We start from the raw sequence: 12,450 nt of genomic DNA on the forward strand, positions 1-12,450 counted from the left end.
TCTTCAACTCCGCCAGGCCCCTCTGTCTCCCCTGCTTCAGCTTCTTCAACTCCGCCAGGCCCCTCTGTCTCCCCTGCTTCAGCTTCTTCAACTCCACCAGGCCCCTCTGCCTCCCCTAACTGGGCATCTTCAACTCCACCAGGCCCCTCTGCCTCCCCTAACTGGGCATCGTCAAATCCACTAGGCCCCTCTGCCTCCCCTGGTTCAGCTTCTTTAACTCCACCAAGTCCCTCTGCCTCCCCTGGTTCAGCTTCTTCAACTCCACCAAGTCCCTCTGCCTCCCCTGGTTCAGCTTCTTCAACTCCACCATGTCCCTCTGCCTCCCCTGGTTCAGCTTCCTCAATTCCACCAGCCCCCTTTTCCTTCCTTGGTTCAGCATCTTCAACTCCACTAGGCCCCTCTGCCTCCTCTAGTGTTGCATCTTCAACTCCACTAAGTTTCTGGTTTCCCTCATCCTCTTGTCCCTCCTGCACCCCAGAACTAGAGCCTACTCCTGGCTCCACCCCTCTATCAGCTCCTTGGACACTTCCAGTCCTTGAGGGATGCTCCTGAAGCAATCCTATTCCTGCCTCTCCAGGAGCCTGCTCTGCTGTCTCCCTACTAGTAGTGCAACTTTCCTTCTTCTTCCTTAGAATTTGCCACAAGTCATAGGTCTTTTCAATGGGGGCGCTCCCTGCTCCCGCTGTGACCCTAGTAGATGTGGGGCTAACTTTCTTCTTCACACAGGCCTTGCAGGGACAAAACTCCTCCCCCCCAGCATTCCCACCCAGCTCCATCCCTGGGACTCCAAAGCTGGATAGTTCGTCCTCCAGGGTAAGGGAGAGAAGCCCCTGGACTCGAGTCTGCTGAGTGAAGGCGGAGAGGTTGTGCAAGCCCTGGAGGCGCCTGCGTCGCTGCTCCGTCTGTAGTGATGTCTCCCTGCGCATCGCTTCTCTTGGTGGCCGAGGCTCCTTCCTGGCTGCTCGGCTCTGGATCTTTCCCAACTCCTGCTTGACGCTGTCCTGCAGACGTCGGCTCACATCCTCATGCAGCTCTGCCACCATCTGGTCCAGCAGGTCATGGTTCTGCAGACCCCAGCGGGCTCGGAGTGCGGTTGTGGCGCTGACAAAGTGCATCATGAAAGTCCTCTCCATCTTCTTCAGCAAATTGAACACCCAGATGGGATCAGGATCCAGGGACGCTCTGTGGACCATGGAGCTGTTCTTCTCCTCCATCCCTTGAAGGAAATTGACCTGGGTTTGCTCACTGACCATGTCAGCACTTCTGGATGACTTTTCCAAAGCAGTCTCAAAGGTGGGGCCCCTTGCATGCTCAAGGAAACAGGAGTCACGTTCACTGGAGCTGTCTGAGGGCCCTATTGTTCTACCCCTCAGTCCTGGAGAACATGGGTCTACCAAGTCAGGGTCTCTTTCTGCTTCCTCTTTCTGCATTCTAGTGCCTTCTGGTGTGCCCTCCCCATCCTGAATGCCATCCTCTGGCAATTCTTGTTCATCGACTCTTTCCTCTTTTGGAAACTCTTCTTCCTTACTATGCTTGTTTTTCCACTCTTTATCTATTTCTTCTTGTGTTTTCTCTTCTTGTACCTCATCTTCCTGCATCATGTTTTCAACTTCTTGTTCTAAACTATTGCTCACCTCCTTGTTGTCTTCTCCTGTTTCATCCTGACGTGTGGTACAAGCCCAGTCTTGGGAGTGTGAGGAGGCATTGGAACAGTTCTGGTGTTGGTTTCTCAGATCCTCTGGGTTTTCTGAGGTGCTAGAGTCAGGTTTCTGAGGGGAAACAATGCTTGTCACCATTTCCAAGGGCACCTCTATCCTCTCAGTAGCCAGGGCACAGTCCACAGGGCAAGGCACGTTGCCTTCCCCAGAACCTGCAGAACCACTGCTGACGTCCACTCCTGAGGAGGACGTGGGAGTAAAGTCCTCGGTCACAGGGTGAGTGGAGCCTGGCAGAGTCTGGTCTGACTTAGGTTTTTGGAGACCTAAGTCCAGCTTGTCATGTTGTGGCCACAGAGACTGGAAGGTAGCCAGGAGCTCCTGAAAACGAGGGGAGTCTGTGAACCTCACTTTGCTGACAGGAGACCCATGGTCTTCATCAAAGAAGTGGAGCCTGGCAAGGCAGGTAACTAGGTCACTGGCAGAGTGGCTGAGCCTCCTCCCTACCACATCGGACACTTCGGGCATACTGCTGGGCCGGTCCTGTTTGGAGCTGATCAGGGTTTTCATGATGTGTATAGAGGGAGGGATCTGGTTAGGCAGGACATTCTCATGCACAGCAAGGTTCACAGTGGTTCTCTTGCTGGCTCTGGCCTCCTCATGAGCATCTGAAACACCTCTGGAAGCTCCTCTATGGGAGGAAGTCTCTTCTGGTTTGGGACTAGCAACTTCAGTCCCTAAAGGTACATCTAATCTTGGTGTCACATTGGTTTTCCCTTCCAGGGGCTGTTCCCTGACTTTAGGCAACTTCTCGTGACCTTTCAGAGAGTGCTTGTCAGGTGGGTCTTCCTGGGTGTCTTCTGAGCCATCCATAGTTGCACTGGAGTTCTCATCCATCATCTCATATTTCATGAGTATGGGTTCTTCTGGGATGTGGCTCAGCCAGTCACATATTACAGCTTCTGGTGAGAGGTGGGGAAGAGCACTGGGCATCATGACATCATCGTCACCTTGCTCCTTGAGGCTCTCTTCTTCACCAGCAATCTTCCCCTGCGACATCCCTCTGGGACTGAAGCTGGGACCAAGGCTGGAACTGGAGCAGGGGCTACTCCTCACAATTGCTCTGACTGCTCCCCCTGTGACTCCCAATTTTGAGCCTAGGGGCTGTGGGCTCAGTCCATTGAGCCTTTGTGGCCCCTGCTCACCTTCACCTGGCCCTCTATCCACACTTTGATTGATGTCACTGTTGCTACTGCTGCTTGAAGAACGTTTCTTGACATAGGAGTGTCCCCTTGGGGGTGTAGGGCAATACCTGCTACCTACCAATGCCCCAGAGATGGGGCGTGGACTCCCCTGTGACTGGGAAACCTGAAGGGTCTGCATTTTACCACCATGGATCTCACAGACCAGGGAGGTGGGACTAATTTGGGAGCAGCATTTACCAACGTGATCTCCTGATTTCACTCTGTTAGGCCTTTTCACTGGCTGAGCAAGAGGTGAGGAGATCTTGGAAATGTTGCTACCTGCCTTTTCACCCAGGCAATCAGCTCTGATGTGAGAACTGAAGGAATCTGATCTGGTGGAAGGGCTGGGGGCTGGTGAGCTCGCCTTGGTCTCAGGGTCCTCTTCAGTCTCAGCAGATGTGAAGTGTGAGGGGTAGAAAGAAGAAGCACAGTCTGTTTTGTGTGGCTCGGAATTACTGACAGGTGTGAAGGTAGCACTGCTGCTCCCCAGTGGGTACTGGGAGTGAGGGGAGTCACAGAAGGGAGAGTCTGGGTCCTTGGAGGCCTGCTTAGATGATCTTCCAAGAGAACTTGGTGCTGGGTGATCCGGGCAAGACCCTCCTTGGTTAGCAGGAGTCAGTGTCTGCTTGGTTGCTGGTGAGTCTAATGGGTAGTGGGTGTCTCTTTGGTGGTGCTGTATTTGGTGGCTTCTCTGGGAAATGTTGCCAGAGTCAGAAGTGTTGGGTGAGGGCACAGTACTGGCTTGGCGCTTCTGCTTTTTCTTCCTCCTCTGGGCTGAGGCACAAGAAGAAAGTGAAGAAGAGTGCCCTTCAGCACCCTTTGAGTTAGAATGGCCCGTTACGGTTAACCTCATTACTGTTCCATCACTGGCTTTGTAGATCCCAGCGTCCTGTCCACTCTCCTCTGCCTGTAAGTCTCTGGTCCTCAAAGATGAGGGACTCAAAGCGGAGCAGTTAGTGCTGCCCTCCTGGGTGTGCTCCTGCTGTGAAGTTACGGAGTCCCTCCTGCTTCTGCAGCTCCTGCACAGTCCACCCCTTTCACTGGACTTCTCGAGAGACCTGGCACTCATTGATGAATAAGGAAGGGCACCCTCCAAGCCACAAGACCCAGGGCTCAGACAGCCCAGTGAAGGCTCTTCTTCACTCCCCTCCTCTTGAGCTAGTTGATTTCTGTTGCCTTCCACTGTTTCTTTTGAATGTGAGTTGAATTCCAGGTTTGAGGCCCTACCAGCCCCAAGCCTGCAGTCAGCTACTTCACCAGCTCCTTTATTGGAGATAGCCTTGGAGGCCTGATGCCCCCTGAGGCTGTCCATGCTGTCCTTCCGGGTCCTGTGGCAGCAGGGGAAGCCTGGCTCAGAACCTGCTGTGGGTCTGTCATTGGAGGCTGAGCTGACGCTGGCTTTATTGGGTTTTTTCCTGTTGGTAGCTCCTTGGCTGCAGGAAGCCCTGGTATGGCAGTGCTGAGTGAGCTGGCTGCCCCGCCAAGAATCTATTTCCTCTTTCTCAGACTTGTACAGGGGATTTGTCCAGATCTCATAGCTCAGGCCAGTCTGCTGGCTTTGGTTAGATACCTTTTCACCTCTGGACACATAGGACCTCTGCCCCAGTGCTCCATGATCTGAGAAGTCTCCAGGGTTGCCCTCCCACACACAATGTAGGGGATCCACCTCCCCAGGGACACGGTGCCCCCCACTGGCTGTTGTGACAGTGCTTGCCTTCCTGACACCCGTGGACCACAAGAGAGTGTCCTCACTGAGAAGGTGGAAACGAACTTTCATCTCCACAGACAGACTGCCATCTTCATTCATGTGGACCTTCTTCTCAAAGTCATCATCAGCCACCAAGGGACCAAGGTGGGCATGTGTGTCCTGAAGGTGCTTACGAAGGACAGATCCCATGCAGGTGTGAGGCAAGGACACTGGGGGTTCACTGACATCAGACTTCTCAGACATCAAGGAGAATTGTCGTGACCTGTTACCTGATTTGGACCTTGAGTGAATGATGCTCTGCTTGGTCTTCAGTCCCCAGCTCCCTGGTGCACATGAAGAGTAAGAGGAAAGAGAAAATGATGGTGAGCAACTGTGAGGAGTACCAGGGTAAAAGCATCAAGGCTGTACATGAACCTCTCACCACGTAACACCATTTCCACTTCCAAAACAGCACACATAGGGCAGAACTCACTCCACAATAAACATTCACAGAGCTTCCAATTGTGAACCATCATAGCTTGCTGAGAGGAGTATAAAGTCTGAATTATTCCTAAATCTGCCACTAATAGCCATGTATCTTTAGGCAGAGCCTGTTTTCTGAGTTATCAAATAAGAATAATATTATCTATTTGGTAGGTTTGTTCTGCTGATTGGAGGTGATGTAGGTAAAAATTTCTATATTTTTTTAGCACATAGTGGTTTCTAGGTAGCGGAGATAACAGAGCAGCAGTGTCCATGGCTAACTCTCATCTCTTTTCAGCATGGGGAGTGAAATCAATAAGCTGCTGCATATGAACCTGATTGTAGGCCATGAAATGCTTTGCAGTGATTAGTGGTGATTTATCTTCCTAACACTCATCAAGCTCTTGGTTTGATAAATGATTGCAAGGAAGGACCTGCTCATACATTATCCGATGCTGAGAAGTAATCCTGAGCCCCAATCCAGGAAAGGCATAAAAAGCCACTTGAGAGTAGAAAGCAGCAGCTCTAGTAAAGAATCGAGCATTCTGTGCTTTCTCATTTTACTTCTTGAGGTAACCATTGCCAGAAGGAAGAGCTACCAAAGTCCAAGTCCATGTTCACAAATGAACACAGTACATCTGCGTAGGGGAAGACTTTACAAAATCCTGAACCTCTATGTGTTATTATGCACTATTTAGTCATATCCAACTCATAGCTGACCCTAAAGGTGGGTTTTCAGAGGCTGTGTACTGCAAAGGAGGGAAATACCCACCTGGCTCCCATTCCAACTGAGTTTCTTTGGGTTGGGAGCATAACTGCTTCCCGCTAGTGCAGCAGAGCACCTGAGAAGGTATTCTGGGCAAAAGTCTGTCTAGATTACAAAATCCAGAGCCTGCTACACAGTAGGCATTCTGGCTGGATAGATAGGTGACTGTGCAGATATATGAACAATCCATTAATATCACTACTCCTAGTTCTTTTGATTTCTCTGAAGGCCCTGCTGTTTAAAAAAAAAAAAAAAGTTGATTTTTCAAGAACTTAGACCTGATATTCAAGCCTGCATCTCCAATATTGCAAAGGTCACGGACATACATTCCATTACATGCATAATGTCATGCTGACCATCATTCTTAATAAAGATTAAATTAAAACCTACGAACTCAAAACTAAAGCTCTCTAGTTCCTATTTCCTTTACATAGCATACTCCCTTTCCTCCTTTTCCAGTCAAATGTCCAACTTGGTTAAGGTTGATGAAGATGAAAAGGAAGAAAACACTAAAGAGACCAAAAACTAATTGGGATAACCAATAACTGGGCCAAGGGCAGTAAAATCGCTGGAAGCAATATCTCCTCTACCCTACTAGACAATCACCCAGAGCAAAACTGGTGAAGAAAATAAAACCAACTCACCATTTTTATTCCTTGAAGTCAGGCCAATTACAGTTTCGGTCCCATTTTTTTTAGAATTTTCCATTACTAGAGGTCTAAAAGACTCATGACCAGCACACACCAGCACTGAGGGGCCATGATGCAAACCCTGCAAAGAATCCACCTGACAAAAAAGAAATAAAATAAATAAAAATGACGTTGTAAGTCCTAGTCTGCAGAGCCACTTCTTCCTAAGAATATCTAAGTGAAGAATCCTCTCCCTACAGCACCTTCCTGATTTTGGCATATTTTACTCATGATTCTTGATCCATGAGAAAAATCCTTATTCCTCATAACTCCTATACCATCATTTGAGGGCAAAGATACTACCACTATAATCTTTAACACTAACTACATCCCTCCTTTAACTATTATTGAGGCCTGTGGTTTGGAATTTACTCTGAGGTAGAAGAGATTTTAAGCAGTCTTGTCAGTTAACTTTGATGCTTGCACTTCAGAATATTTATTTTTTTAAAGTAATCAGCGACTAAAGTGCCCAAGATTCCACAGGGAGACCTGATTCACTGTTTTACTGTTTTCCTAAGCAGAGAATCCTCTCCTGGATTTGACCTGTGTTTTCCATCCAATCCAAGCTTCTCTCCTAGCAGGTGAGGAAAAGGCAGGAACAATTCCCTTTGTGGGTAACTATTCCCTTCTATGTTCCTACTGTAGTTCTTTAGGTTCCTGGGCAAACACTTTGTCATCCTCCCACCCTACCAACTTCTCCCACCAACTCCAGTCAGAATGCCCCGTCACTCCTAGGTAAGAGTAGAGCATGCAATACCTATGCTGTATTCCATGACAAAACCAAATGTTCTTACATTTAAAATCCCACCTACCCCAAGACGCTCTTGCATATCTTAGAGTTTTCACTATTTAAAGCATTATGCTAGGTAGCAGTGATCGGTGGGGATTATCTCCATCTTTAAAATGTGAAATGTATTCTTTTTCATTTTCTTAGATTTGGAGGGTGCACTTAGCAATAAGGACATGAAAATGAAAGAGAATGTTTACATCTTTTTCCTAAATTATAGCTTGTAAGTTTGCTGTATGCAAGAATATCTTTCAACATATTTATTAGAAGTTTGTTGGGTTTTTTAAAATTTATTTTATTGGAAGTTTACAGAGACTTTGTATTTCCATTCATTCATTTGTATTTCCATTCATTCATTCTCCTCCAATTAATTTTTTGAAAAGTAAAACATTCTCTCATTGTTATTCTATCCCTCCCCCCAACTCCACTCCACTATGCTACCTACCTTCCTTCTGGACTCCTGTCATAAAAATAATATCTAATCATATATCCCTTTTAAAACTGTTCTCTCCCTCATCTGTTTCAATGCAGTAGACATTATTTACCCCCTCTTTCTCAGTTTCTCCACAACCCCTATGTCAGTCTCTTTTATAACAGTGGCATTATGCCATATTTGTCTTTTTTTGACTGACATATTTCATTCAGCATAATGTCCTCCAGGGTCATTCATTTTGTGTAATATTTCATGAGTTCCTTGCTTCTCAATGCTGCATAGTTTGTTTTAAGCTTCCAAGTAGCTTATGATGATTTAGATTTCTTGTCCAATGCAAAACTCAAATATAAGAACGTGGAAGCAATGTGTAGATCTATGTGGAGACATAACTATGCTTCAAGGAAATGAGACTCTGGTGACCTAGTGGTAAGGAGCTGTGCTGCCAACCCAAAGATGTGGTTCTAATCCACCAGCTGCTCCAAGGGAAGAAGATAGTCTCTCTCCCATTCTATACAATTTACAGCCTCTGAAACCCCACTACAGGGTTCTGAAATTATAGCACAGCAATAACAAAAAGAAAATGGAATTAAGAGCTAGTGATGTCCTCATTTTTAATTATAAGGCACCATTTCACCATAATTGGAAGAATGGAAGGTCTAGGATTCAGGATAAGAGAGCATCATTGAGTATATTCATCCAGTAGAATAGACTCACATCTACTGTCATCAAATTAATGCTGACTTATGGCAACTTTCCATCAGGTTTCCTAGGCTATAAGTCTTAACAGAGAAAAAACCTGCTTAATCTTTCTCATGTTAAGCAGTTGGTAGGTTCAAACTGTTGACTATCAGTTAGCAGCTGAGCACCAGCTAACCTCTCAAAAACCAAAACTCACCACCCTCAAGTAAATTCCAACATATGGTGACACTCCATCAGGTTTTCAGGTTACAAATCTTAATGGGAGAAAACTACTTATCTTTCTTCCATGAAGTGGCTGGAAGATTTGAATTCCCAGACTCTTGGTAAGTAGCCCAATATGTAATAGATTTGCTACAACACACACTAATGACCAAAGATTAATTGGATCGTGCATGAAGAATGGAAAGAGTAATTTAAAAGACAGTGGAAAAAAAAGAAAAGACTAAAATGAATGTCAGAAGAGTCACTGAAACTTACTATAGAAAAAGAGAAGCTAATGAGGATGAAATTATGAAGTAAGAGAGCTGAAAAAAAATTGTTCCAAAGAACAGCTCAAGAAACAGAAAAAAAATTATTACAAAGAAATATGCAAAGCCCAGGTATTTCCTAAGCTGAAAGAACAAAAGAAAGAAAGAAAGAGAGAGAGAGAAAGAAAGTTAAAAAAAACCCCAACCCTAAGCTTAAGTTACATATGCTAAAGAATTCTAATAGTAAAATATTAAATTATTCAGGAAATGTCACAAGAAAATGGAAGACAACTGAGAGTCACTAGGCCAAAGGGCATTGGTCATGGGTCAACCTTGAAAAAATTTAAGGGAGGAGACAGCATCTTCTCAAGAATCTATGGTACTGAAGAAATAAGCACTGTGTTTCTATGCCCTATGTGCGTTTCTTCTACATGCATCATTTCTACATGTGTTGCTTCTATACCATGTATTCAGTGAATTAACTAGGTATCTGCCAAACCCCACCCCCACCACAACTTGAGGCCACTGGCCCTGCCTCCTGAACCCCTGAACCTGCCACCTGAAGGACCTTACCCAGCTTCCTGGACCCTCCCACCTGCCGTGTGGTAGCCTTGCAACAGCCCTTCACCTGTAAGTTTCAGTCCTGCTGTCGGGATGCTCCCTCCCCTTGCCACCTGGAAGTACTGGCTCTGCCACCTGGAAGTTCCACCCCAATCACCTGGAAGTCCCACCACCAACAACTGGAAGTCACACCCTAACTGCCTGGAGGACCTGACACCAGCACTTGGAGGGCCTGGCCCCACAGCCTGGATGCCCCAGCCCCCAAAACTGGAGGATGACCTGCTGCCACTCCTATGAACTGCATCAGAGACATCAGTATCAAAAGTGAACACTTTCATTTCATCTCCCCTCCCAAAGCGTGAGCTGCCTTCAGCCCAGAGCACCTTGGACTACCCTAGCTGCAGCAGTTGCCTGACAGAAGAGGCTGCTAATTCATGGGCCTTATCTCTCCCTAACAGAAGCAAGTCTTTACTTGAGCCAAAAGTTCAGAGAAAACTCAGACAGAGTAGCTGCCCCACTCACCTCTGGAGCAGTGATGTCAGACCAAGAGCCTGCTATTGCTCCAGACATGGAAAAACTCTACTGTAGCAATATAATGTAGGAAGCAGGCTATTTTACATCCCTACACAAACCCAAAGCAAGATGTTACTCCCAAAACATGACACAGTAACAATCAATGGATTTACTGAAACCAGAAAGTCTGATGGAACTTTCTGACACAGAATTTAAAAGAACAATGATAAAAAAAAAGAAGAAGAAGGATAGAATATTTTCAATGGGGGAAAGACCAAATTGAAGAATTATAAGACACTGCAAGCAAAAAATAAGAGGAACATAAAAAATAATCCAAAACAATGCAGAGAAAACAAATGTGGCATTTGAAGCTCTGAAAAACAAGAAACCACAATCCAAAATATGAGGACCAATGTTTCAGATGCTTTTATCATGTTGGAGGGACATATGAACAGAGTTAAATAAATGGAACACAAAACAAGTGAAATAGGAGATAGAATTGCCACCACTGATCTGCTAGAACAAAAAGAATCAAAAAGAAAGGAAAAAGAAGAAAGCCTAAGAATAATGTGGGACACCATCAAGAGAAATAACATGCACATAATTGGTATCTCAGAACAGGAAGAAGTAAAGGCACTGAGAAAGTTGTGAAAGAATTACTAGAAGAAAACTTTCCAGGCATAATGAAGAATGAGAGTATATATATTCAAGAAGCTGAGGAAACACCATATAAAATAGACCCCAAAAGTAAAACACCAAGGCATATCATAGTTAAATTTGCCAGAACCAAAGATAAGAAGATAATTTTAAAAGCAGCAAAGGAGAAACAAAGAGTAACCTATAAGGGAGTATAAATAAGATTAAGTGAAGATTTCTCAACAGAAACCATGTGAACAAGAAGATTGTAGAATGACATATATCTCGAATACTGAAAGAACACAAATATCAACTGAAAATACTATCCCCAGTAAAACTGTCCATCAAATATGAAGGAGAGATCAAAATATTTCCAGAAAAACAGAACCTAAGGGAGTTTGTTTTTATCTACAATTGGGAAGGGAGTACACCAGGGATGTGACCTGTCTCCATACCTTTTCAACCTGTATGCAGAGCAGATTATCTGAGAGGCTGGGCTCTATGAGGAGAATTGTGGCATCAGGATTGGCGGAAGATCTATTAACAATCTGCATTATGCAGATGACACAACCCTGCTTGCTGAAACTGAGGAGGACCTCATGCACTTGCTGCGAAGGGTCAAGGACTGCAGCCTTCAATATGGACTGAGGCTCAATGTCAAGAAGACAAAGATTCTCACCACTGGACCAATTGGCAGCGTCAGGAAGGGTGAAGAGATAGATATTGTTCACAGTTTTAGTTTGCTTGGCTCCACAGTCAACACTCTTGGCACCAGCAGCCAAGGAAATGAAAAGACGTATTGCCATGGGAAAGTCTGCTGTTAGGGGCCTCTCTAAAGTACTCAAAAGCAACGGTGTGTCTCTGGAGACAAAGGTGCATCTGGTACAGGCCATGGTCTTTGCAATCACTTGTTATGCATCAGAGAGCTGGACAGTGACTAGGGAGGACAGAAGGAAAATTGATGCCTTTGAGCTGTGGTACTGGAGAAGAATATTGAATGTACCATGGACTGCCAAGAAAACAAACAAATTCATCCTGGAGAGGATTAAACCAAGCAACTCCTTGGAGGCAAGGATTCTGGGGCTTCGTCTGACATACTTTGGGAATGTTGCAAGAAGGGATAGGTCCTTGGAGAGGGACATCATGCTTGGGAGGGTGGAAGGACGGCTCAGGAGAGGAAGACCCTCTATAAGATGGATTGATTCAGTGACTGGGATGATAATCGGGATGGGTGTGTCAGAGGCAGTGCGTTTGGCACAGGATAGAGCAGGGTTTAGGGCTGTTGTACATAGGGTCACTATGAGTCACAAACGAGTCGACAGCACATAACAATAACAACAAGGGAGTTTGTAAAAAACAAGACCAGCATTGCAGGAAACACTGAAAGATGTGCTCCTTGCAGAGGTGCCACAGAAAGCAGGATGGACCAAAGTAACCAGCAACAACACTAAAAAGAACTCAACAAAACAATAGCAGTAAAACCTTGCCTCTCAGTAATCACACTGAGTGTTAATGGTTTAAACACACCACTGAAGAGAAAAAGAATAGCAGACTGGATAAAAAACCAAAATCTATCAATATGCTGTTTATAAGAGGCACACCTGAAAAGTGAAGATAAAGGAAGATTAAAAATAAAGGGGTAGAAAAATAATATACCTACAACCAGGAGAAGATAAAATAGATGAATGGGACCTTCTAAGAATCAAATCCCTATGCGCATCCAGAAACTTCTCTAACAGGGTAAAAAGGGAAGCCCCAGACTGGGAAAAAGTTTTTGGTAATGACATGTCAGACAGGGAGGGGACTTATATCTAGAATTTATAAAATACT

The 12,450-nt window shown here is 45.4% G+C and overlaps 1 protein-coding gene across 1 annotated transcript in view; it reads right to left on the minus strand.

The window, feature by feature from the left end:
• Nucleotides 1-12,450, minus strand: part of RP1L1 (retinitis pigmentosa 1-like 1) — a 49,171-nt gene that overhangs the window by 20,629 nt on the left and 16,092 nt on the right. Inside the window, exons 2-6 of the mRNA XM_006884935.1 lie at nt 6,480-6,621; nt 4,470-4,930; nt 3,534-3,716; nt 3,264-3,395; nt 98-2,705 (exon numbers count right to left, since the gene is read on the minus strand). Of these exons, the coding sequence (XP_006884997.1) occupies nt 98-2,705; nt 3,264-3,395; nt 3,534-3,716; nt 4,470-4,930; nt 6,480-6,621 (3,526 nt within the window). The remainder of the gene's footprint in view (nt 1-97; nt 2,706-3,263; nt 3,396-3,533; nt 3,717-4,469; nt 4,931-6,479; nt 6,622-12,450) is intronic.

Source organism: Elephantulus edwardii, unplaced genomic scaffold (assembly GCF_000299155.1).
Source record: "Elephantulus edwardii isolate Elephantulus edwardi_28Jun2011 unplaced genomic scaffold, EleEdw1.0 scaffold00038, whole genome shotgun sequence".
NCBI lineage: Eukaryota > Metazoa > Chordata > Mammalia > Macroscelidea > Macroscelididae > Elephantulus > Elephantulus edwardii.